The sequence below is a fragment of the Pezoporus wallicus genome, unplaced genomic scaffold (genome assembly GCF_028554395.1).
Source record: "Pezoporus wallicus isolate ANWC-B61680 ecotype Strahan unplaced genomic scaffold, APGP_CSIRO_Pwel_v1 scaffold_6446, whole genome shotgun sequence".
NCBI lineage: Eukaryota > Metazoa > Chordata > Aves > Psittaciformes > Psittacidae > Pezoporus > Pezoporus wallicus.
In genome coordinates, this window is record NW_026636264.1 from 9,793,047 (window position 1) to 9,820,499 (window position 27,453).

The 27,453-nt window shown below is 48.1% G+C and overlaps 1 protein-coding gene across 4 annotated transcripts in view; it reads right to left on the reverse strand.

Moving 5' to 3' along the window:
- Positions 1-19,731: 19,731 nt before the first annotated feature.
- The window catches only part of AMOTL1 (angiomotin like 1), a 66,164-nt gene continuing 58,442 nt past the window's right edge, over positions 19,732-27,453 (reverse strand). For 3 of the 4 annotated variants that reach the window (XM_057399820.1, XM_057399818.1, XM_057399822.1), the window contains 5 exons: positions 27,225-27,415; positions 25,858-25,983; positions 23,977-24,203; positions 22,987-23,256; positions 19,732-21,647 (listed from right to left, as the gene is read on the reverse strand). In XM_057399820.1, the coding sequence (XP_057255803.1) occupies positions 21,544-21,647; positions 22,987-23,256; positions 23,977-24,203; positions 25,858-25,983; positions 27,225-27,415 (918 nt within the window). In that variant the 3' untranslated portion in view covers positions 19,732-21,543. The remainder of the gene's footprint in view (positions 21,648-22,986; positions 23,257-23,976; positions 24,204-25,857; positions 25,984-27,224; positions 27,416-27,453) is intronic. The other variant, XM_057399821.1, reaches the window with a different exon arrangement.

A 27,453-nucleotide genomic window follows, 5' to 3' on the forward strand; every position in this document is an offset into this window, starting at 1 on the left:
CTGCGCTTGCAGCATTACAAGATGTAATCACTGTGCCAAAGCGAGCATACACTTGTATGGGAGAGGGGGAGATGCAGCCAAAGGGCCAGCTGAATGCATTCATGGAAATCACAAGTGCATAATGCCATCGTCTGTGTACTCGAAGTAAACAAACTCTCTTCTTAGAGAAAATAATACTCCTAAGAATTCAGGTGGCTGGGGTTGGACGAGGTCTTCCTTGGACACGCAGCAGTTGTTCTTCACATCTGCAGAACACCCCTTCCTTAACCTCGCATAAGGCATGGGCGTCCTCAGTCGTTCTTCCCATTAGCTCTCTGCCTTTCTGATTCTGAAGCAAGAGCCATAGGGACCTTATAGGTCTGGGCTGGAGCTTTATTTCAGGCTTTTTGTGGCATTATTGTTCAGCTCAGCCATAGAATTTGCAGATCCTATCTCTGACCTCCCTCTAAAGCTTTTGTATTTTAGCCTCCTGCAGTGTAAGCTGACCCACAGCTTGAGGACTCAATGATACACAAACACAATGTGGTAATTAAGGCATCTCAAACCTTATCTCTTGGTGGGTTTTGCATCATTAACTACTGAATTTCCTTCACCAGTACTGGAAAGCTAAAGTGCCCTGTGCTTGTTGTCAGGGAAGAACCCTGTGCTTTCAGTACTGCTGCTCTATTGATGTTCCATTTTCTGCTGTGCCTCTTGGAAAAGCCAAGCACATCACTTGTTCTTGTAAAGCTGCAGTGTGACACAGAGTTCTTGAGGAAAATCAGCATTTGGTGATCTGCACCTCTGCTCCCAGCATAGGTTTTTATCCAGGAACCTCTGCTGAGTGTGACAAACAGGTCTGAACAAAGGTAGTGGAGCTGGGAAGGCAGCTATCCTGGGAGGTGAAGTGGAGGAAACATTGGGCACTTCAGGGAATGTGGTATTTTACAGCTCCTAGTGATAGGGATTGTTTAATCCTATGGGTTTTGTAAGCTGCGCAACATGATGCTTTGTAGTATCATTCAGTGACGATGAGCACCTGAACTGCTGTAACCAGTGGCTTGAAACAAAGCTACTTGCTTCATAGTTTCCCCTTGTTTATTATTATCCTCAGTGTAGCATTGGAAATGAAACCCGGGATATGTTTTCCACAGGGACTAAGTTAAACTTCTAAGTTGTTTGTTTTTTAAAGCCTTCTCTTCAAAACTTTTACTTGGAATCTGTTTTAGAATTCTAAAGGGATTAATAGTGTGAGGAATAAAGCTTAATAATAGCCCTGCAGCTGGAAATAACTGTGCTGTCTGTATGCAAGGTTCTGAAGTGTTTAGCATCTATTTGTCTTCATCAAGTAGATGGCTGAATATTAAAGACTTCATATGATTCTGTTATTAAAAAAGCAGCTTTTTGGTAAGTTTCAGTTCCCCATTAGCTTGAACTCTGTTTGAAATAAACCCTGGGGGCAGAGGTGATCTGGTGCTTGGTCTGTTCACATTTCAATGCCTCATGGGCAGCCAGGCTGGTGCCTGCTGTGGTGGCAGCTTGGTGTCTCCTCTCAGCCATGCCCAATGGGTTCTCATACTTCTTCCTACAACTACGAGTACCTCAAAGTCTCTCATGCTGGAGGCGAGATCTGAGCACAGGGTCAAACCATGACATGGATATGGGATATTGCCTTGGAAGTGCTTCACTTCAAAGGGAAGTGTGGAGGATTCAGGCCTTGAAGGGATGTGCTGATGCTCAGAAAGTGCTTAGGCTAAAGTGATTACTTGTATCTGCAGTCAGGGCTGGCTGGGGACTGAAGCATTAATTCTCTTCCAAGGAAAGTCAGAATCACATGAAGGGCTTCTCTGATTTGCTTTCTTTCTCTATGCCTAGTGCTCTGCAGATTCAGGGGGAGAAAGAAAATACCCACAGAAATGTTCCCATACACAGAAGTTCTCCTTCCATCTGCTGTCAGCTTTTAGAATGAAATGTAGTTGTTGGTAAAGAGCAAAACTTCTGCCAGATGTTGTCTTGCTCATTTGGGAGAAAAAATTTGGGATGCTTTTCCCAAAGAAATACAGTCTTGCATTTGTTGTGAGTTCGGCTGCTTTCTCCCTAGGCAGACTCGCATATCATTATGGTTAGTGATAAAAGCAGATGCAGCCTTATTGCCATGCTTTATGTCCCCAAGGTATGGTTCAATCAGAGTGCAGATAGGCATGTTTGGAAAAGTCCTGTTTCCTAAAGAAGGCTCCTTTGAGTTCTCTTTCTGAATGGGGAATAAGCAGACAGAACAACAATGTTGTCATAGGTGTCCAGGTCACTCATTTAAAATAAACGAAAGAAAACCAACACTGAATTCTTCAATCACTGTTCTTCAGTCACCAGCTTCAAAAACCAGCTTTCCCCAGTAAAACCTACCCCTGCTAGCGATATATGGATCCATCACATTTCCTACTGCAGGGCTTGTTCTGGACAGTGCAGCAAAGATAGTGAATGTTGTGTTAGTTTAGATGACACTTCACTGCAACATCTTAGAGTCATAGAATCATAGAATAGTTAGGGTTGGAAAGGACCATAAGATCATCTAGTTCCAACCCCCCTGCCATGGGCAGGGACACCTCACACTAAACCATATCACCCAAGGCCTCGTCCAACCTGGCCTTGAACACTGCCAGGGATGGAGCATTCACAGCCTCCCTGGGCAACCTATTCCAGTGCCTCAGCACCCTAACAGGAAAGAATTTCCTCCTTATATCCAATCTAAACTGCCCCTGTTTAAGTTTTAACCCGTTGCCCCTTGTCCTGTCATTACAGTCCCTAATGAAGAGTCCATCCCCAGCATCCCTATAGGCCCCCTTCAGATACTGGAAGGCTGCTATGAGGTCTCCATGCAGCCTTCTCTTCTTCAGACTGAACAGCTCCAAATTCCTCAGCCTGAAGGAAACCATCTTTATGGTTTAATACTTTCAGGGCTGATTCCATGTCAGTTGGAGGCACGGTAAGCTGATGGTAACAATAAGCTGATGATAACAACACCACATCATGTTTTCTGGGAGCTTTAGGAATTATCCATAGGTGTTGAAATCTATAGTGACAGTTTTATGCCCACCTTCTAATTTAGGCTTGCTTTTCAAACACCACCTTTTAAATACTATGTTCTGTTTTTCAGTGCAGGCAGTGAGAGGCATAATTTTAGACCATTCCAGACTCAGAATTTCTAAAAAAAAGGCAAATTAAAGCCCTTCTGTATGTAATACCCCTTTCTGCCATTTGTTCCAATAGAGAATCATAGAATAGCTTGGGTTGGAAAGGACCTTCGAAGCTCACCTAGTTCAACCCTTCTGCAACGAGCAGGAACATCTTCAGCTAGATCAGGTTGCTCAGAACCACATCCAGCCTGTCCTTGGACATCTCCAGGGATGGCACATCTACAAGCAAGATGGACTTAGGTAGGTGTTAGAGCAGGGAATGGTGATCAGGACTCTAGAGAGTATTTATAGCTGCAGAACTTGGTCTATTGGTGGACTCAGGCATGAAGCTAAGGGGTGAAGTAATGATTTCCGCTCTACTCTGAGATGGGAGGAAAGCAGGGTTTGGTTTTGGGCTCTGCTGCAGTTATGTGGATTTGCAGGAGCAGCTCAGGAAGTAAACCCTTCCAGGACCTGAGCGGAGAGCAGGGTGCTGCCGCATCAGCTCTGCCTGGCTCCATTCCTGCTGAAGGGGGTGCACCTTTACCCCTGCAGTACTGAACCGTGGGGAACAAGGCAAGGACCCTCCTTAGAACATCTGGTAGCCCCAATGCTCACAACAGAGGTGGAGGAGGTCTGAATTGATAGTACTTGAGGCAGAGGATGGAGAAGTGCTCAGTGTTGGTCCCTTGGGTAAGTTCATGGCTTGTGCACGGGGCCCCTCACTCTGGAGGCTATCAGCCACCCATGGTCCTGCAGCAGGACCTGGGCGCTGATGTCTTCTGCCAGTCTGGTGGAGCACTGAAGAGAGATGAAGAAACAACAGTCCCAGGTGCAGGAAGGCGCATGTTGGTATAGACAACGGCTGTGCTGCACTTAGGTGGTGGGCAGTGGTCTCATCAGGGATGCAGCCACCCTCTGGAATGTGCCTGGGCTGGCCCTAACCCATACGGACCTCTGCCTTCCAGGTCAAACCCTGCAGGAGGACAGAGCTTGGGACATGGCCATAGCACCGTCTGTGAGCTGCCCATAGCTCAGCTGCAGAGCTGGATCTAGGTTGGGAATGGGGAGTTAGGACCTTTGGCATTAAGATTTTATTAAAATTGCACGGTTTTGGGCCAATTAGCAGTGATCTGTCTCAGAAACAATTTTAATTCTAATAGGAAGCCACTAGCAACTGCTGATTGCAAATGGGGGTGTTTATGGATAAAGCCTCTCCTTTCCATACTGCTGTGCCTGCCTGGCTGGCTCCTCTTTGGTGTTTGTTACTTTGCAGTGGGTTTGTTATTTCATTTCAACCATTTCTTCCCCAATAGTTACTCCTTGCCAAGAGTATCAAACCTGAGAACTGGGGCGAGCGTGCAGCAAGAAAACAGAGATGCCATGAGGAGCCTTGGTACAGAGGAATGAGAGGAGGGACTTGGACCTGGAGGGTGTTTGGACTGTGCTCAGCTGGAGATGGACACAGAGCAGAACTAGCAGATGCAGGAAGTTAAAGGAAAAGATAATACTAAATGGTGACATTAAGGGAAAAGGTTGGGAGATCTGAATGTGATGGATGAAGGGGAAAGATGAGCAGAGTAATGCAGGCAGAGAGAAGCTCTTCCCGCTCCTATACATGCCTTAGTCAAGGAGGTGGTAACTCACTGACTACAACCAGATGCAATCTGCTCTCACAGACCAGCAGGACTTGTTTCAGCTGCCACAAAGGATGGGTTTCAGAGTCTTGACAACCAGTTAAGGGACCTGCCAACAGGTTTTCCAAAGCATCCAGCACCTCCAGGAAAATGCTGACCAATATCTGAAACTGTAGTGAGTGAAGGAGTGTCTGAAAGGGAGCTGCGAGCCTTTGAAGATCCAATTTCTATCCCAGAATGCTCAAAAACCAGTGCTCTGAGACATCAGTCCTGTGACTGGCATGGCTCTGGTTCTGTCCCAGTGTCAACCGCTGGCTGCAGCAGAGTTATTCTTGGTCCTCGCTGCTGTAAATGGGAGAGCAAGACCAAGATGTTTCTGAATACTTGGAATTCTTTTTTTAGCGAAGTGTGTTTTCTAAGTGGAAATAACAATAAATCAAAGCCCTTTCTGGAATATCCTGGGCATCCAGAGTCAGCTGCCTCTTTTCCCACTGAGTGCAGGGAGTCTGGTGGGATGAGCCATCCCCACCAGCCACAGGGACAGTAATAACTGAGCATCTGAGAGCTGCACAACGGAGGTGGCAGGTTGGGCTCTGGAGAGATGGGTCAATGCCGAATGGCTTCATTATGGGACTAATCCAGCTGCTACTGTTCCGAAGGAAAGGGATTTGTCAGCAAGTTGGAAACTTCCCACAAGTTTTCTTTGCTGATGCAGCAGAAACAACAGGGACAGCAGGGACGTGGTGGGGCCAGCGCTGGGTCTCCAGCTAAACCAGCTTCTGCCAGCAGAGGAGTGCATCCAGTGTGTTCTCCTCATGGATTTTAATCCTCTTCTTGCCCTTGTAATGCCTGACTTTAAAGAAAAGCAAAGCTGGTCCCCACTGTGTCCACATACAGGGTCACCTCTTCTCAATGCCAGGCACATGGAAGGAGCCTGATGCTCATGAAAACATCCCAATGTTTTATTATCTTGCTTTGAAGCACCCAGATCCCAAAGCCAAGCCTTGGGCTCACTCGACTGTGTCTTTGCAATCCTTTAATATTACCCCAGTGCAATGTGGGGATCACAGTGAAGACAAAATAACCTCTTTTGCAAGAGGGATCTCTTTTCCAGTGGCTTCTTTGTTGTTACAGCACCAGGGGCTCTTCCATGTTACAGGCTACAAGATACAGAGCGACGGGTCAAGGCAAGGCCAGAGATCCCAAGAGGAAGCAAAGAAAACAAGCTCCCTTTATATACACTGTGCATTTTCTTGTCCGTGCTCAATTTGCATGCTGCAATTTTGACTCCTGTCTGCCGAGCAGTGTTTATCTGGCACAGGACGGCTCTCATTTAGCAACGAAGGACAGTGTCATCTTTCTGTGCCTTGTTTGAAGGGTATCTTTTGCTTGTGTTCTCTTTCTAAAATGATTGAGGAAGGGGCTCACAAGCAACCGAGGCAAGGCTACAGCCCTGCTCCCTGCCACGTGCCTCCAGCTATGGACGTTTGAGGGGAAATGAAACATTGAGTCAAGCAAAACATTTCAGCTCTCTGATTCAGAAGGGTCAAAGAAAACCCATCCCCAGGAGACAAAGAAGGAGCTTTCAGCTTCTATTGCTGGCTGGTGTTTGTGATGTGTTGGGTCATGGTAACACAGATGAATACTTTGACAACATTTAGAGTAATCTGTTTACACAGAAATTGTGTTTTACATCAAGGTCACTTCTATTGTCAGGATCTTTTCCAGGAATAGAACCCTCTTTCTTTGGAAAGCCAGAAGAAAAGCTGTTATTTTTATAAGGCTGACCAGCTCTAGTACTCTTTTCAGCGATGGAGTGGCTGAGGGTGGAGGGGCACCAGGGCAACCACTGCCCCATTGCATTAGCCCATGCCCAGTGCTAAACCTTCCCATTACCTCCCTGTGCCAAAGGAATGATCTTTTCCTGACTCATTTCCTCTCCTCGCTTCCCTTTGATCATACTCTGGAGCCAAGCACCCCTCCCCATGCCAGCCAAGCCAAAGGGAAGATTTGCTTTGTTGGCTTTCAGAAACAATGAGCTTTACTGGGAGCTGCAGGGACTCCTGGCAGCCCCAGCATCCCGCCAGGAATCACTGTTCCTGCCAGAGGCAGCTCTCTCCCTGCTCAGACCCCATCCCATGCCAAAGTCCCTCCCTGCTCATAGGGGATGGCTCCCTTCCAGCTCCAGGGCCTCTGTCCCTCTGTGTAGGGGTGCTCTGGCTCAGCATCACTGATGGGGAGGCACAGTCTTTCTCCCATGCAGCAGTGGCCACAGTCTACATGTGGGTCCAACCTTGAGGACCTTGATTCGGTGTACAAACGTGCCTCCTGCATCTCGTATTGAGGTCTCGTTGGTCCCCCAGGCTGTGCCTTTTGTGTGTTGAGTGGGTGACACCAAGGGGTGATGTGGCTGAGAGTAAGAATGAAGGTTCCAAACCTGGGACCTCTCCAGGGCCCTCCAGCTCCTCTGTATGGATTGTTTTATGTCTCTGTGGATGAAAAGTGAAAGGGTTGTGATTTATCCACAAGCTGATCCCCACTCCAGCTCCCTGGGGAGCTGGGGAAGTGCTTTGGGCCAGTCTCAAGGACAGCACATAAACCCACTGGAGTGGTGGGCCTGTTTTCTGAGGCATCTATGTGTAGTGGAAAACAAATGTGTACTTCCATGGGGGCCGCATGGATTTAAGGGTCTGGCTCTGAGCACTTCCATCCCTGGGGATCACAGGCAGCTCCTCTTCATGGTGCTGCATGGGTAGGTCCCTGTGCCTTGGGGAAGTGGCCCATGGTCCTTGGGTGGATTTTTGCTGTAAAATGTTACGTATCATGATGCATTTGCACCTCCCTTTTCAGTCCTGCTCTGCCAGACAGGAGGTCCCATTGCGGCGTGGCCTATTGCAACATCTGGTTGAAAATGAGTGAGCTGAGACAGTTAAGTTTGCTGGTGGATATGTAAGACCGGTTGATGTTAGAATCATAGAATAGTTAGGGTTGGAAAGGACCTTAACATCATCCAGTGCCAACCCCCCTGCCATGGGCAGGGACGACCTCACACTAAACCATGTCACCCAAGGCTCTGTCCAACCTGGCCTTGAACACTGCCAGGGATGGAGCATTCACAGCTTCCTTGGGCAACCCATTCCAGTGCCTCAGCACCCTCACAGTAAAGAACTTCTTCCTTATATCCAATCTAAACTTCCCCTGTTTAAGTTTGAACCCATTACCCCTTGTCCTGTCACTACAGTCTCTAATGAAGAGATTATTGCTATTTCCCACTATTGGTTATAGCTCTGTGGGCCTTGCAGCAGCTATTTTTTGATAAGCATGCAGCAACATGTAATTCAAAAGCAGCATCACCAAAATGGCCCCTCCTCAAGCCTCAGGGCAGAGAAGCCCAGGGCAAAGGGACCAAGGTCTCAGCAGATCAAATCCTCTCCTCTTGCTTAAAAACCTGCTTTTCTTGGCAGGGATCTGGTGGGAAAAGGCCTACAGCATCAGTAGGGAATCCTTTCTCCTGGAAAAAATGTGTATGTGTCATTGTGCCCAGGGCAGTTGGACATGGAGCATGACACTGATGCTCAGGGTGTGCAGTGTGCTGCTGGTCTCCAGGGACTGTGCTGCTTGGTGAGCTTCCTCTCACCATAGAATCTTAGAATCAATAGTTAGGGTTGGAAAGGACATTAAGACCATCTAGGTCCATCTAATGACTATCACTGCACAAAGTGCAAGTCAAAGGGTTTTGGCAGAAAGAGTCTTTGGGTGGGCTGAGCTGTGCAGCAGTGACTCACGGCTTTGGATGCCTTGGTTTCTGGGTGGCCCTTTTGGAGTCACTTCACTGTACTCTTGGTTTCCATTGCTATTCCCTGTATCGGGGGGGTCATCAAAGCCTGTGGCTCAGTGCTCCAGGTGGGTGGTGGGAGAGGTGCCTTCTTGTGGGCTCTGCATCCAGGCCACAATGAGCTGGCAAATAACAATGAACATTTGGTGTGTTTCAGAAGAAGTTACTTTTTGAGGGGGAATGACCAAATTGGGGTGGACTTTGGCCTCAGAAGCTTTAATTTCTGACCATTTTCCTGTTGACCTTCAAACAATTCACTTTGCTCTCTGAGGCTGAGGTTACTCATGACTAAAAGAAGGATGTGGCTCACACATGGCTCTCTCTCTCCCTTCCCCAGTGCTCAGCAAGCTCAGGCTTCCCAAGGTGGGGTCAGGAGTCCTTGCACCAATCCACAGCTTTCCTGGGATTTCTGGTTTGCAGCACTTTTTGCCCTAATGGTGCCATTTCAGTGATGCTGCTTTTGATCCCCATTTTGCCCAAATGCCTTCCCTTCTGGAAGGAGTCTGGGAAAGCACCCAAAACTTCAGGGCATCGTCTGCTCTGCTGTCCTGGGACATGTGGACCTCTTCACCCAGGGAGGGTGGAAAAGGGTACCCCAAGGTGTCATTGTTCAAAACATTCTTGCTTCAAAGTAGGGAGGAAAAAGCAATTGCGTTTCAACAGCCTTTTGGTGGTTTCCATCCATCACATCAGCTTCCTGCTGGGGATCCACTCTCAGTTATTCACTGCCGACTCCCCTCCTGAGCCTGGGGATGTCCTGGCCAGCATGGTCCCAGAAGGGTGTCAGGGTATTTATAGCTGGAAACACTGGGAGAAAAATGTGCTTGGATGGCATTTCTTCTAAAAGCAGCAAATCCCAGAGGTTCTTCCTGACCCTTCCTACTGGAAATGGGATGAAAGTACACACTTAAATGAAATCACAGTTGCTGCAGCAGAAGATGCTCCTGAGCCTCTCCATTGGGGAGCAGCAGCAGAGAAGCAGCTCCTGCTACCAGGACTTCCTGAAGTGAGCTGAGCCTCACATGGTCCAAGCATGATGCATCCATTGCCACAGCTCAGGCAGCTCGGCCACATGAGCAGCACAGCAGAACCACAGGGTCCAGTATGGTGCTGGGAGGCAGTTGGGGCTGTGCTTCAAGCCCTCAGCTGTGAACTCAAATCTCATGTGCAACTTGGCTCAGCATCTGTGGGCTTCCTGCTGTGTAACGTACAGATGGGAGAATAAACTGGGGACATGCAGATGTTCTGCTGATGGGGACAGATCCATCCCTGAAGGAGATTACCCCTGACCCTTCTGGCGAGCTTGGAATGGGAAATGGAACACTGAAGGAAATGACCCTGCAGCTGCAAGACCCCATCCCAAGGGCAATCTGGTAGTTCGGCATCTTTCCAACCTTTCCTCATCATACTCTGACAGAGGGCAAGAGCATCCATCCAGCCCCCATCCTGCAAGTTGGAAACTGAGCCACTGCATTCTCCTTGCATTAGGCATGCTCTGCATTGCTTCACCCAGCCTGGGACCCATCCCAGTTTAGACTCATTTCCCCACAACATGGATGTGCTGTGTTTCCCCCTCTTTGTGGATGTCTCTTCCAAAAGCAGGAGACTGCCATTAAGTGGTACTTGGGTCTTCCCGGACCCCATTGTGCTGATGGCTCATCATCAACTCTCATGGCATACCATTTGCTGGGGAACATCGCCATTATCCATGAATTCAGGCTTTTTGTCCTATTAAATTTAATCCCATTTCCACTATTCCACTCCACAGGGTTGTTCAGCTCCTCCAAAATGACATTGAGGGTTTTTTTGGTGAAAATTATTACACATTTATGTTACAGCAAATTCATTCACGTATTATTCCTTGTGCCACTGGCATTGCCAGAAATATGAAATGATCCCCAGCACTGACCCTTGAGGATCACCAGGAGCCTGAGAAAGCCTTACTGGGGCAGAGCACTGGTATCTCCCTTAGTCCATCTCAGAGTTGCCTCCCACCAGGTATAATTTCACATGGAACACAATAACAGAAAGTGCTGGAGTCCAGCAAAACATGCCTGACTGCCTTTCCTTTGCCTAGAAAATCAGTGCTTCAGGAAAGCTTGAGGAATTCTCTAGCAAGAACCCCACTTGGCAGAACTACTGCAGACGAGCAGAGCCGCACTCACCCAGGGCATCTTTCTTAAATCACTGGTTTCCAACACTGCTTCTAAACCGCCACAGGCTAATTTCACATACTTGCTGCTGCACTTGCGATTTCATGGCTGTTTCTTCCCTGACTCCGGGGTGAGCTGGTCCAGTTTCCATGCACCCAGCTCTTTGAGATTCCTTTCCCCTTTAGATGTGGTTGTTTCTATATGATGTCCGTTCATCCATCTTCAGTCTGGCCTGAGACCCAGCATCCTCTCTCTTTAAAAAGCCTGACACCAAACAGCCGCCTCGTTCGAGGGATGCAGTTTTAGTGTGTTCAGACTCCCTGGTCCCACCCTGGCCACAGAGAAGCCACATTTCTTTCTTCTCTCATTTTTGACTCAGGAACGTTTTGCTGGTTGTTTTAATTTCCTTTGCAAGATCTAACACAGCTCAACTTTGTCGATTCCCACGTTCCCCTGCACTGCCTGATCTTTAACATACACCTCTCTTCGCTGGTTAATCCCCTTTTCCACCCATTGCAGGCTTGTGGTTATTCCTAATATTCTTTTTGTGGTAATTCTTCATCCAATTAAGTCTCTGGCCTTTCCCCTGAGAGGTTTCCTCTCCTGCCTGGGATTGCATTTCAGATTGTTGGACATTCAGTTTATTTCCCTGAGTAATTCCCTTGATTTCCCAAAATTCCCCCTCTGAAAAATTTTGCAGCAATCAACTTCTTTTTAATTTAAATACAATGAGAGCATTTGATCCAAGATACTTTTGTAGACAATTTCCTTTATAACGTGCTTACTTCTTATCAGAGCCAAGGAAAAAACCTTCCATCTGATGGATTAATACTTCAGCAATGAAACCAAACCGATGTGTCCATGAGTAGCTGCTTTTCATCCTTACCAGCAGTGTGACAGGAAGTTAAGGTCAGCATTAAAGACACCACTCCCATACTTACAGTGTCAGCTCTATGACAACAGCACAGAAATCCCTGTCCATTTCCACTCTGACCCTAATGATCTAGAGGAAAGTGCCAGCACTACCCCTGTATGACCTTTTGATGCTCTTTCTGCTCATCTTCTAGTCTCCTTTGCCTCTTCATTGCCGCTGTCTTGTGAAGCTATGTAATCCTCCTAATCCACAGGAACAGGAATGTTTGAGGAGCTTTGAGGCTTACAGGTCTTAGAAAGCTGCATTCTTTGGGGCCTAGGTACAAATAGGATGTCAAACAGCTACTCCCCTGCTGCAGCAGGTTAGTATTGATGGTAATTTAGGAGGAACTCTATCAACCTATCCCCAGTGTTTTTCAGCACCAGGGTTGCAAGCTCAATAAAAGACATCACAAACCATTTCATCCTCTTCTCCATTTGTTGCTTTAATACCACCCAAGGACCCAGCCCTGCTCCTTCTCTTCTGTTTGCTTCCTGGAGATAAGATCAGGTCCTTCACATCTCTGTCCCCTGTCCTGAAACCTAGAGGAACACATTCTGCCTTTACTGTACTGGTGCTGATTCCTCTGACCTTCTTCCCAAATACATGGTTCCCTTCACAGCTAAGTGACACACGGCTGTCTTATGAACCAAACAAACATTAATGTGACTGAGAACCATTTGCATCACTGGAAGGAAAGGTTTAGAAGAGACTGGAGGGATTTAACAGAGATATTTCATCAATATGAGGGGGAACGGTTGCAATGCTCAGCCCAGCAATGCCCCACACTGCCCAGCAAACCATGCACGGTCATCTGCGTCCCTTCCAATTCTCCTTCTTTCTACGATGGTCTGCTAAGGGAAACCTTCAATGCATACAGCATCCAATGGGATAGTCCCTGCAAATGCACTTGGTGATGGGTGGACTCCAATGTGCTTCCCTGCTGGTCTCACGGGCTGGCACAGGGACACAAGGAGCTGGTGAGTGAGAAAGAGATTGCTGAGGGGATTCCCAGGCACTGCTCAGTGCCAGAGCAACACTGGGGCTGCTGCGCCCTTCCATGCTATGATCCCGAGGGACTACCGTGGGTCATGGTAACACAGCACTGCCAAGGGGCTCTGGGACCCCAGGGCAGGTCACACAATGTGACACCAGAGCTGCTCCCAGGGCAGGCTCTGAATTCCCTTCTAAAGGTGAGTCCTTGTGTTGAAAAAGGCCTCTTCAGCACGCCAAGTGCCTTTTTCACATGGGAAAAGCCTTGCCGCTGGTGAAGGATCCAAGGAGAAAGCCGCCAGGTGCCGAGTGCCAAGTGCTAGGGCATGTTTGCTCTAATGAGGTGTACGAGATTCCTCTCTCAGACCAAAATGAGCTGGCCTCTGGTAGCTGGTTTGGATCTGAAAGATCAGTTGGATAATGACGAGAGGACTTACCCACGGGCTATGTAATAACATGAAGAGTTCTCAAGAGCAGCCCAGTTCCCACGAGCACATCATCCCATTCTCTCCATGCAAACTCAAAGCCGTGGGCTTGGGTCAAGCTGTTTACCTGGAAAGGCCTAAGTTTGAGCTGCCCTGGCTGCAGCCTGTGGCCACAGGGGCAAAACAGTCTTCTCCTAGCATGGACATGCAGCACACTCTGGAATCAAATTCTTCGTCTTCTAATCCTTATTTTGCCACCTGTGGAGAATAAATTTCTTATTCTTATCTTTTCTCACTAATTTTCTTATTCCCTTTGGTGAACGGAATTTCTTAATATTCTTATTTTTACACCTATGTTTATTGTTCTTATTTTCTTCTTATTACTCCAATTCCAATTTCTACTCTTTTTCTTTTTCCTATTCCTATTACAGAACGGTTTGGGTTGGAAGTGACCTTTAAAGGTTATCTAGTCCAACCCTCCTGCAATGAGCAGGGACATCTTCAACTGGACTTGGTTGCTCCTGTTCTTATTCCTGTTTTTAGTATCAGCCTTAGTTTTATTGTTCTTATCATAGATACATAGAATCATAAAATCACAGACTGGTTTGGGTTGGAAGGGACCTCAAAGTTCATCCAGTTCCAACCCCCTGCTATGGGCAGGGACAGGACACCTTCTACTAGACCAGGTTGCTCCAAGCCCTGTCCAGCCTGGACTTGAACACTGCCAGGGATGGGGCAGGCGCAACTTCCATGGCAACCTCTTTGTCTATTTCTCCCTCTATTATTGCTATTACTGTATCACTATTGGTATTAGCATCACCATAACTGTTGCAGGCCGGAGCGATCCTTTGGACCACAGTCTGACTGCGCTGTGCGCTATACAAGAAGCCCACAACTCCCACCCTGGAGCCTTCCCAGTGTAAGTGCTAGGGAAGAGCAGGCGGGATGGGGCAGGGGCAAGCAGCTCCAGCACACAGCCAGAGCCCTCCCTGCCCAGGAGCTGGGACGGGGCTGCTGGAGCTCAGCACTGGGACCTGCTGGTGGTGTCTGGGGACAGGGCTGGGAGCGCAGCCGCAGGCAGGTGAGGCTGCGGGGCCCCGCACGCAGGAGCTGGGTAATACGATAAGGAGCTCATGGCATCACAACATAAAGGCTCATCCAGCTAAAAAAAGCCCTGTGGCGGGGGTGAGGCATTATTAACACCTAAGTGAGAGGGATCTTACTCCTGCGCCACATTTAGGCTCCAGGAACTTGGACAACGATTTCATTTTAGAGGCAGAGGCGCACCGAGCTGATGCACAGATAATAATAACAACAATAGCAATATCATTTACAGCCTGAGACAGTGCTTTTGGGCCCCACTGTGCAATGCACAGTACAAACACCTAAATGAGGGCAGCCCCTTCAAGCTCCTCAATCTTAAAACTAAACAGGGAACAATGGGGAAATGATGGCACACAAGGACCTGAATGCCTGGGCTTTCCCTGCCTGGTTTTGGGCTGAGTCAGAAGATGTGGAGGACAGGAGGGTGAGAGGGATGGAGCAGAGGCAGGATGTGAGGATGAGCCAGCAGCAGCAGGGGTGAGAAGAGTGCGGGATGAGGACATATTCTGCAGAGGAACAGGGCATGGAAGGGGAACATGTCCCTGCAGGAACACAGGGCACGGGTGGGGATGCTTCCCTCCAGAGGAGCAAGGCATGGATTGAGATGTGTCCCTGTGGAAGAACAGGGCATGGATGGGGACAGCCCAGTGCAGCCCCTTCTGCTTACCCCATTCCCCATCAGGTTCTGCTGCCCCAGCACTGTGCCCGCCCCAGACATGGATTTGTGCAGGCGGTGGCTTTGGCTCTCTAACCCACTTCAACCCCAAACCTAATTGGGGCCAAACCCACACAACATGGGCTCCCTGTGGGTGTGAGGTGAGCCATGTCCCCATCCACAGGCTCTTCTCCAACCCCTGGGGGCTCTCCATCCCTGCATCATGCTTCACCAGTGGCAAGGAGAGGTCAGCGGCTTCCTGCTGCACCTGGATGATGGCATAGGCTGATCCTGCTCCTTCGACAGTCCTGGGGTTCAGGTGCTCCATGTTCCCCATGGAGGAATCAGGTCTTAGGACTGCTTTGATGGGCCTGGGGCATAGACAGCATCAGAGCAAAGTCATGGTGGCCACTGGTCCTCCAGTGAGAGCAGAAACCCACTGGATTTGGTGCTTGGCGTACTTGCTGCTGGGTGTGCTCTGAACTCTGGTGGAATTCACCCCCTGAGCACCAATTCTTCCATGTGGACCAAATCACAGTGCGATTGTAAGAGCGAGACTACCAGAAAGGGGCTTCTTAAAAATGAGGGGACCTCCAACTTCTCACACCCTGCAGCACCATTCTCCCTCTCACAGCTTCTACCCAGTGGGACTTCTGCCTGGGTTGATCAAGTCCCAAGCTGGGGCCTGCACAGGGATGTTGGCTGCTGCCATGGTCCTGCATCCTCTCCCTGAGCCCAGCTGTCCTCTGGGAAGCTTCACATGCCTGGAGGGTCACTGCTGCCCACCCCACTTCTGCTCCCAGGGCAGGCTGGCACTGGGGAAGGCTGTGAACAGGAGACAAAGAGGCCACTGAGCAGGCAGGGAAGTCACCATGATCACAGAATGGCTTGGGTTGGAAGGGACCTTAAAGCTCATCCAGCTCCAACCCCCTGCTATGGGCAGGGGCACCTCACGCTAGAGCAGGCATGGTCTCCTGGGGGGGGGGGGCACTGCCATCCTCCAGCTTTTAGGCTGCTGATAGCTCTGCCACTGCCCCTCCAAGTTGTATGCAGGAAAACAGAAGCTCCCATCCAGTCATGGGGTCTCAGCCCCCTGTAAGATATGGGGGCGATGTGGACCTGGGTGTCATCTCTCATCACTGCCCTATTTCACATCAAAGTGAGGATGCTGGCAGAAGACCGAGGTGAGGGCTGCAGCGAGGCCATGCAGGGTTATTCTGGAAAATATGTGCACTGATATTTTATTCATGTGAAGCTGAAGTGGCTGGTATGAAATAAAACAGCTTGTGGAGTTTCATACCTCGAGTCAATGAATTCCTGTGCCTTTTATAGCTCAGGAATGCCGGGCACTCGCGGTTGGTTTTACAGGGCTGTGAAGGTCTGGATGGACATTAATCACTGCAGGGACAATGACAGCTGCTGTGTTTTACCCAGCCCTAAGGCAGGTATCGCACTGCTGCACATTACACCCTGTTCTCCCTCTTTGCTTTGGGCTGCAGAGAGGGGGGTTATTACCCTGTGGAACCACTGGGTCCACTGGTTTTAGTACTGGGATTCAAGGGGTGAGTCCAAGCCCAGCACATGGCCTTAGGGACACCCCTGCACTATGCTGCCCCCCTCCAAGGCTGACATTCAAACAGCATTCCTGCACCATGGGAGAGAGGAAGGCTGCTTCCTGAATTTCTATCATCTCTGTAATAGGAGCTACAGACCCGTAAGGAGATGGGGATTGGGGTCTTTCAAACCCCCACCACTGCAGGCTGATGGCCAGCACAGACCCACCAGGTAGCACCAACCCACCCCCTGCTGTCTGCGTGAGCAGCTCATCCACTACAGGGTACCCAAAAACCTGGCTAAGGGTGGTGCAGGAACACAACGGGATGCTCAGACCCAGACTGCCTTGCTGGGTTGCATCCAGATCCCAGACTGGGGATCCTGAATGCAAGCAGACCCCTGGCAGCATCCTTCCTGCTGGTGATGATGCCTGCACTTTGCCCATGTTTCACTGCAGTGTGCCTCAAATCCAGCCCCAAGAAGTACTTAATGATGTGAGAAATCACAGCTTTTCCCCAAGGATGCTGTTTCAAATCACTGCTGTCTGTACATTTGCTGCACCACAATGCAGGGAGGAGAGAGCCCTGGATGTGGTGCCAAACCAAAGCAGAGAAGACATCGCAGCTGTATAGTGCACTGAATCCAAGTTAATTGGACTGAAAAGGTCCAGTCATTTTGGGTGGGACTTGACTTGTGATTTTGGAATGCTTCAAAATAGCAATTTTGTTGATACTGTTAGCTCTTCTGAGCACTCTCCCTATATGTGGCAAGTGAGGGGACCACTGCCCAGTATTGGGAACACGGAGTAATAGGGGATCTTAACATTTAAACAAATGGACTCTCAATTGCATGGTTTTGTCGGAGGTTAATATGCAAAATGTACTTAACCTGGAGACAGCTTTACAGGGATGCTCTCGTTGGCTGAGGATCCATGCTGAAAACACAACCCAAAAACAGAATAAACCTCCTCCTTGTTATACCTGAACACAGCTGGTCATGAGCCTTTCCACCCCAACACTGCTTTGGCCTCTATTAGTTTCTTTTCTCCATGGCATTCAAACACCAAGCTAAGCCCCAGATTTTCCTGTCAAATCTTACCCATTAAAAAGCCACAATCTCAGCAATCACCACATTTTTGCTCTTGGTGGTAAAGAGCCAAGACACCACAAACACTTCAGCTGCCACCGAAGATGGAGGATTCAGATGGGCCTGCTCGCAGAGGGAACACGAGGTGCTGGCATGTGGGTGAAGCAAACCACTGCTCAAGTTACTGCAGAGCCCCTGCATCTTCACTGACACAGTGCTGCCCAGGGCAGGATGGGTTTTTAACATGTGTGAGGATATAGGGAGAGGAGGCTGTGACAAGCAGAGGAGAACCCATAGGGGAGAGATGCCCTTAATGGCTTTCATGCCTTTCATGCCTGCAGCTCCCTGGGACGTGGTTCAGGAATTTCCTAACAGACACTTTGAAGAGCATGTGAGAGCCTGCTGAGCAAACCTCCCTTACTCACTCTGAGCCACGCACTTGGGTAACTTTTGCTTCCCTCCCCCCATTTATTCCAGTTGCATAAGCAAACAGAGCAGTATTTCCACAGGAGCATTCCCCTTGCCTGCCCAACAGCTTGAAACAGGATCTGATCTATATGCCTTACTGAAGATGTTATAGTAACTCAGGAATATCTAGATCTATGAGGTATTTGGGTATCTCACTCACACTGATCCAACCTGCCAAATAAAGAAGCTCCAGACCCTCCGGAACAAAAATAAATCAATGTGAGTGCTATACAAAAGCGTCTCATTCAGTTTCCACCCTCATTTCCTTTGGTGAAGATGATCTTGGTAAAATTCTGCTCTTCTTGCTTGGCAAAGCTCTGCTTCACAGACCCACAGATTTCATGCCCACATACACCTACTGGTGGCACATGCTGTGGGTCTTTCGTGAGCAGCTATGAAAAACAGAGATGAGGCAACCTCACAGTTACAGAATCAGAATGGTTTGGGTTGGAAAGGACCTTAAGATCATCCAGTTCCAGGTGGCAGGGACACCTCACACTAAACCATGTCACCCAAGACTCCATCCAGCCTGGCCTCAAACACATCCAGGGATGGAGCATTCGCAGCTTCCTTGGGCAACCCATTCCAGTGCCTCACCACCTTCCCAGTGAAGAATCCTGAGGTACCACTTCTTAGTCTTAGCATGTGGCGTGCAAAGCTTCAGCTGTTTAAGAAGTCCTTTCTTCTTGAGGACTCGATATACTCACACTGGAAAAGTGGGAAAATAAACGTGTTTATACATTTATTATATACAATATTAAGGCACAAGTTTAAACAGCAAAGAATAAGAAATCTTTGGCTGACCAACAATATCAATATTTGCTGGGGGTGACACATAACTTTCCTCACTTCCCCCTTTATGTACAAGTAACCCTCCAGCTGTACAACACTGTATACCCACTTCTCTATACAACCAACAACAATAAAAAATGACAGTATTTTACAACGAGTTACCAAAGTCACCTGGAATGGCTACAGCACAGTTTCCCAAAACACAAAACAGTTCCAAGAGGTGGGAAAACCAGCACAAATGGAGTTGTGCCACTCTGCTGAAAGGGGCTGATACATGGCAGTAATACTCCATGCAGGTCCTGCTCGTGCTTGGGCTGAGGGGAGACCCACTGGTCCTCCAGACGTTCCCTCCAGGAAAACTAACATCTCTTGAGTTCAACATGATAAAGGAGAATGAACCTTTGGGTTTATTTGAGCTGTTGCCTACAAGAGGAGTTGACTACACCATCGTCTCCAATGACCAGTTGCCTGCAGGTGACCATGAATCTGGGAGCAGCATTAATTGTAACACACCTTTGGATAGCAGGAACTGGAGGGACCGTTGTCTCTATGAGGAGGAGGAGTGCTGTACTCTAGCTGACTTGGAAAAGCTGAGCTGAATCACTACCAAACATAATTGAAAGCCACATCATGCACGCTGATCCCACACTGTTTCTGCTGGATGCCAAGCTGTCTGCCTGCACACACCCTGTTAAACAGTTTCATCAAAAGAAATAATTCAGCTGGTAATAGAATGCTTAAGGGCTTCCAAGCACCTCGGTATCCTTATTTCCTGGAGAAACATGATGAAATGAAATGAAATATTCATCACTGTACTCCCTTGCTTTTGCTTCCTCTTCTCCTCCTACCACAGACATTTGAGAAAGGGCCACAGAGGTGGGTAAGCACTGATGCCACTCATGGGCCTAGCTTTTATGCAAACACAACGTTTAAGTTTAGAGAAAAACACAAACCCAATATACCCATTTTACACGGCATATATTAAGCTGCATAACATCTTCCAAGGGTTTTACACATTTGGTTTCACAATGCAAAGCTGCTAATACTTGAAATGCACAGCTCACTTGCCTGCACAACCTGCCTACCACTACTTTAACAAGTGCAAAAATCAGGAAGAGGGAGACACTGACACATCTAATTCTATGTACACGCAAAAGTAAGTGCATAGATTTACCATAGCAATTGGTTTTGAAATACCAAAGGCATCAGCCAGGCAGTGTTGAGTGCATGGCTCTGGCCCCTGAAGGCTTTGAGGACTTCAGTTTTCAGTGAAAGCAGAGTTTAAAGTGCCTGGTGTTTTCACAGTCGAGGGCTCTGATTTAATACCTACAAGAAGGGGTGGCCTTGAGTTAGCCCTGAGCACACAGTTACTTCCAGCACCCATCACTCTTCCACTCTTGGCAGCTTCACACAAAATCCCATCACCCTTTTTCCCAAAGACAAGGTCTTCGCAGTGTCACTACAGTGCACTACGAGGTTCAGGAACAGCAAAGCCAACACAAAAACATCTTACAGAGGAAAACCTCCCTATTGGCATGTGCAATGTACGAAGCAAATGGCATGTCATGAATAACACAGCTGGGGAGTTGGCTGCCTCACAGTCACTACCTCTTACAGGAATCAGGGACTGAGCTGAAAATGACCCATTTCCACCCTGGGTAAAACAAGGTGGAAAGAAACTGCAGTTCAGCACAGCAAACAAGAGGATGCTCATGTACTACTTTGCAGTTAAACCCTTCCTGGCCTGATCCTACACCCCTTAGTGCCCAGCCCCATGTCAGCTTGAACGGCAGGTTTGTATTCTCAAGGAAGGTAGGATTTGGCTGTAGGCATTGAGAATAAGGTAAAAGCCCATTCTTACCATGAACACACTGATTCTTCCACTACTGCGAACCAGTGCACAGTAAGAGGCATCTTCACAAGCAAACCCATCTTAACTCAACCGAAAACACACACCCCTCTGAATGCAACACACAGCCCTTCAGGGAGCTGCTAGGATCCTACCCCGACCTTCCCTCCTGGAGCCTTCCCATTGCTTCAGTGGGGCCTTCCTCCCCCCTCTACATTCATCCTCTATGGGAATTCCATCCAACAACTGCTCCTACCAAAACCAGAATTCGGAGCAAGCTCCAGGATTGCAAGACACGAATATTTGCACTGTAAATCCAGCTCCAAGAGCAACACTTGTCCAGCCAGGAAAGAGGCACCTGACCTGCCTGCCCAGGAAAACCACACCACTTCAAACAAATACCCACAAGAGCCTCCCGTGTACACCTAAGGACCAATTATTCACAGAGATTAAGCAGCAAATACTTTAGAGAAGTTAACTGATACTGAGGAAGATGCAAGTTTCTCCTGGGTTATTCACAAACTCCCTCTGGCCTCTAAAGAGCCTGGATTTCACTCCCTGTCCCAGCTGCAGAGAGGCAGGCGAACAGAGCAGCGGTGTGCACCCAGTCTGTAACTTCGATACCTTCTCTTTACACCAGAAAATGCAGTTTCCTTTTCCCTCAATGGTCCCCTTCTCGTGCCATTTTCCATCTTCAATGCCCCTTTCTGCTCAGAAAACCCCACGTTTGTTTCATCGCTCCTCTTCAGCGTTCTTGACTCCTCGCCTGGTCCAAAGTCTCAACATACCAGACTCAAGCTTTGATTTGGGCACAAACTTTCTGTTTCTTTCTTCATGCTCTCAGGGTTAGTTCTTAAGCGTTGCACACCAAGGACCATCTCGGACCTGGCTGTATGCACAAAAATCCCCAGAGACGCTGTCCTCTGCTCAGATGAGGACTTCCATCATGTCTGTATCTGGAAATTCGGGCTTGTGGAGCAAGCTGCTCACTCTGCCTTTGCTGTCGGGCAGCTTCCCGTGGCTGGAGTTCTCTGCAATGGGAAAGAAGGGAAAGCTGGTTTCCTGCTCAAATTCAACAGCAAAATGTTTGAAGCAAAAATAAACACATTTTTTTTTTGGGGGGGTGATGGTGGGGCACTTCTCTAACTGTATGTCCTACATACTGAAAGTCATATTGGACAAGGAGGCTGAGAACATGTACTGCTCAATTCCCTGCACAATGACAGTAACTGTGCTGGTGTGCGCAGACGCCAAGGGCAGGCACAAAGATGCTATTTAAGAGATACAGATCAAAGCAGCTCTTTAGCTGTGGCCCTAGAGAGAAAGAGGCATTTGTCAAAGGCTTACATCACTTTACCAAGTAACCACTTGCCATCTGATCCATGGTAGCTCTCCACATGTATATTCCTATCTGCATCATTCTACTCCTATTCTGCATCAAAATTTAGGATGTTTTAAACACCATGAAGGCAGTACACAAATAATCAGATAGGTAGTTTAATCTCAAATGTATTGCTTTGCCAGTGGGATGGGATAACAGAATGTGTATTGCGAATTATCACAATGTATGATAGATGTTGTTAGGTGTTTATCTTCATCATCATAGTTCTTGACAGTCAAATTCAGGGAGAAAAAGGACTCTGATTTCTTATAAACAGGAAAAGCTTGTTTCAGAGTACCTGGAAATAAATTCCAATCTGGATTGCCCAAAACACAGCAATCCAGAGTTTCAAGGAATCAGTGATATTCAGCCCTATTAATAACACTTGGCACATTTTCAGAAGGAAGGCTTGCTTTTGAGATGAGACGAATATATAGGAAATGGGCTTTTTAAAAATACTATGTGTAAAATAAATGTCTCCCTTGCTGGGGTGCAAACCAGCAGCTTCCACCTTTCAAATAATAATTAGAATTGTATTTCTTTAATCCCTCCTCCCTGAATCTCCACTTCCTCCTTACTATTTCCCTCCAGGTTTTCTTTAAAATCAATTAGGAAGAAAATGGTGCTTTCACTAACCACGTTTAGATTGAAAACAAGAGAAGGGTCTGAGTCCATAAGCAAGTGTGGAGTATTTTCAAGGTGTGACACTGTAGTTTTACCTTTGGCAGCATGAATAATTGCACTGATTGGAAACTCTGCCTGCCACAGGTGAGTGGAGCTTTATAGGAGCATGAAGCTCTGCAAAGCCAGACCAGGCAGCCTTGGAAAGCGTTCTCTCTGCAGTTTTAGCTTCCCTGAAGAAATCTCCCCACCGCCTTACAAACTGTAAGGTATCACCCCCCTCCATCAGTGCTGGGTGTCTCTAGGGGTCTGATGACAACCCTGGGTGTGGATGCTGGCGTTTCACACTGGGGTCCAGCAGATCTCACCCAGTTTCTCGCTGGTCCCTCGTGTCCCCGGGGGCCGTGGAGCTGGGCTGTGCGATGGGGTGGTACCCAGCCGTCCACGGCCAGGGAAGGAGGCAGTGGCAGGCCAGAAGAGCTCGGCGCTTTTGTCCGTCTGGGTGCTGCTGTCTTTGCTGCCTGTCTTCGCATGGGAGGCCACCGGTGCTGGGATGGGCATGCAGGACAAGGAGGGCAGGGGTGGAGGCAGTGAGGGGCCTGATGGATGGTCATGGTGCTCCTTCCCCAAGAGTAGCCCTGAAAACACATGGAGGTCAGTCACACCCCAGCTCAAACGTAAGTGCTGTCAACCCCATCCTACCGCAGAACTATAGGGCACTGATCTGGTTATGTCTCTAAACCTTAGCTTGGCTTAGCTTCTCCCCTTGATGCTGCCTGTTGCTCTCCTGTCAGCCACATGATTTTTCCCCCTCAAAACAGCCTCTTGAAAGCAGCTGCCTATTCCTGCATCCTCTCTGCACGTCTATCCCAGTGGTACTTACCCCTGGCACAGCCTTGCATGCCTCTATACCTCCATCCTACGTGGCCTCAAGCCACAGGCACTTCTATACTCGTTTTCCCATTTAGCAGCCAATTCACATTGTGCACTCGTACTCAAAGGGATGCTTACTCTCTTGATTAATCAGGCTTTCTTCATAGCTCAAATTTGTTATTTCCTCCCACAAAGCTGCAAACACCGTCTGATTATGTCTGGGAGGATTTCCCCCAACTATGGCCTTCTATAATCAGTGCAGAATGATTTAATAGGATCAAAATACAATTAAGATAAAATGCCAGGTTAAAAATGACTTTTTTTTGACTTCAGCGCAAGGACACACATTCTGCCCACGGAAAGTGCTCTGGAAATAAGCTGCAAGGGCAATGTGTGCCACGGGCAAGTCACTTTTGCTTAGCTCAAGCAGAAGGATTAGGATGAAGTGATGGATGAGGCAAAGCTTAACCAAACCCTGAGCTCACCTATGCTTCCCTTCCAGATCTTCTCTTCCTTCTTCTCCTCAGCTATCTGGTTGCTGGTAAGAGAGGTCTGGCGTGAATGCACACCCGTAGCAGCAGCAATGGAGGGGACGGACCGAGCCGGTCGTAGGCTGGCACTGTCAGCTTTCCCAAGGTCCTTCCGTGACCGTTGCTGAAGGACTTTGATCATGGCATCCTTCTCAATTATTTTGGCATGGAGATTCTTTATTCTGGCAAAACAGGAATGGAAGAAGTGCTTATATGGGCAGGTGTCCCCACCCTGGGGCAGCAGGATGGGTCTCTGGGTACGTGCCCTCTGGTTTTGAGTGACTCAGACAAGGCAGCCCCCACCAACTCTTCAGAGGATAACCATGCACTTTGAAACAGGCAGCTTTTCTAGCTACTAAGCCAAAACCGAGAACTCTTCTGCAAGGTTACCTGAACCCATCTATTGCTGTGGCTTTACCAACCCAGCAGGAGCAATGAGGGCAGTATCCTGACCAGGCAGCAGACTGCTTTCTCCATCAGAATACAAACACAAAGGCAATTTCCACCCCCTAAGACATCAGGGTCAAATCTCATACAGACCCCAAAAGCGCTCAAATCACAAACAGGATTATCTGAGACTTTTCTCCAGGAATGATTAACACTGAATCACAGCAAAAGAATATTAAACCATATTATAAAAAAAATACAACTGTACACATACAATATGACACCCAGATAATTATAGCTTGACTGTGACAATACACAGTCCAATGCAACTGCATTTTGTGAAGCTGAAATGCCTGGAAAACACCTGGAAAACCTACACATCCAAGGGAGATAGCGAGCAACTTCATGTCAGCATTAGTTTTCATAATCAGCTGTCTAATTTGCAATGAAAACACAAGATCCTAATCTATCATTAATGAAGCCAATGGTAAAACTCTATTCCTTCCCTGGAAGCAGGATTAGCTTGCATCTGTGAGTGGAAAACAAACCCCAAACCCAGTAAAAACAATCAATCAGTGATATTTTCCACAAGCAGCAGAAGCAGACTGGGGTTTTTACCCAAGTGTCAGTGTTTTTGTGGGGAAGCCAACACTGACAAGCAGATTTTGAGTAGTTTTTCAGTAAAATCCCAGAGGAATACACAGCCTTTCTGAAGGGATTTTTACTCATCAAAAAGCCATTTTTCACCAGGAAAAAAAAATCTGGATTAAAAATACTGCCCAGATCTAAAACTCATTGAACAACACGGCCACATGTCCATTTGTGTGCTGAAAAAGGAAAAGCACCTGCAACAATGAACGCTACTCTTGTTGACTGCCTGTGCCCCAAACAGTTTATTTTATACCTTCTACTACTTGTAAATGCATCTCTTTTAGTGGTGCTTGTGGTGCTGCCTTTGGCAGGTTTGTTCCTGAACGCCAATGCAACCATCACACAACTTGGATGTGAGATACTTGGTGCATCTAGGAGGAGGAATAAGCAGGCAAGGAGTGAAGAGCAAGGCAAAGGCAAGCCCTTGTGTTGCTGATTATGTAGGAGTGGGATTACAACGGCAGCTTTTACAACCAGACACTCGTTTCCAGAGAGGGATTTTCACCAAGATTAAACAAGCGTTCAGCTTCCTCGTGTGCCAACCTACTTTTAACAGTGGAACAACCTCTGTTTTATAACAAGGTCATCTTTGGCACAGGGAAGGTTTAACGGGAAGGTAGGGAGGAAGTTATCTAACGACAGCAACGTTTCAACCTGCGTTTTAATGCTGAAGAGCACAACAAAGTGAAGCTAAGCCCATCCTTTCCAGGCATGCGCAAAGGAAAAGAAGGGCATCCTGGTTTATCTGAACCCAGCCCAAACACACAACAGGCAGGTATTGGCACAACAGCCCCTTACGTGTACTCCATGTCCTGGCAGCGCCGGTTGGCTTGCACGATCTCCTCCTCCTCCTGCCAGCCCCGCACCTCCAGTGCACTCTCACCATAGCTGCCACTGCGTGAGTGGCTTGGGGCTGAGGTGTCCCTGAAACAGCAGGTCAACACGGTGAGAGCTGGGTTCCTGAGGCCGTGAGATGGGCACTTGCAAAGAAAACCCCAAACCCACACTCGAAGAGCAAATTAGCGATGGGTGCCTGTCAACAGGATGGGTCATTTTGGCACTGAGTCGTCTTGCTGCGGGCTACTCTCAGCTTGGGTTTAGTCATTAATGCCATTAACTAATGGCTGATAGAGCATGCTGAAACAGGGGGCTATCCCCAACGAGGCTAACAACCAGCCTGACACACAGGCTCAGACATCAGAGGGACTCACTGGGGAAATGGTCCCAAATTAAAAAGATTACATTGCAAACAAGAATCAAATCCGTGCACTTTAAAAGGTGAGCAGTAGCACAGGAACTCCTGCCTAGACTGGAGTGCAAAAGAAAAGGATCATCCCCGGTCACACACTTAATGGTGTTTCAAAGGAAAATCTCTTTTTAGGATGTTTTTAAGGGATTTGGCTTCTAAGAAACTGGGGCAAGAATTATGTTGTCATCCTCATCAGTGGAAAGCCTCACTGCAGTGCCTTGTGTGCTTTTAGGCACCATGTTTTGACACAAAGTGGAGACAGACCAGACAAATGCTGTGTGAATGGGAAGGGCTTTACACCAGGGCAAGTGAGGAAAGGCTGAAGGAAGTAAGTTAGTTCAGGCCAGGGAAGACACAACAGGGGATATCTGTCTTTCAGTATTTACGAGACTGTTACAGTGTCATCTGTTGTTCATTGTTTACGTGTGGGAAGCACAAGAATCAGTTGAAGTAATCTGCAGTAAAGAGGCTTAGCTTAGCTATCAGGAGAACCTTTTTATTTTGAAGGTTAATGAAGTGGTAAAAGACAGGACTCTAGACTTTTAAAACTAGGTTAAAAACCCATGTTGCAGACTGTGGGATGGATGCAGCCATACACCAACAGTCCCTGCTCACTGCAGTGATGCTGTGTGGAGGAGCTGCCTTCCCTATGCTGTGTGCATTTGGCAGCCCAAGACGTTGCTGTTCAGTCCAGTGCTTGAATCTGGTGCCTTGATTTAATGAACTTTTGGACCTGGTCAGAAGGGTAAATCCTGCCTTAACCAACTATTGTATCTCACTGGCATGACACCACAGAGAGGTGCATTAACCTTGGCAGCCTGACTCAGCAGGGAAAGGCAAGCAAAATCCAGCACTAAGAAAACACTCATTCCTTATTATTCCCCCACACTTTGTGTGGTGAACGGCTGCATCTTACCTCTCCGTTGCAGCACTGGCCGCGGCATTCATGGCGAAGTGCCTGATCGTACTCTCCTCCAGGTACTTCTGCTCCCACTTGGTCATGTCCGCTTCCAGGGCCAGGATCCTCTCCTCCTTCTCCCGCACCAGCTCCATCAGGGCTGGGGCATTGTGCTCCGGGAGGCTGCTCGCCTGGTAGCTGCCCTGCCTCTGCCGGTGGAAACAGACAGATCCTCACCCCGTGTCAC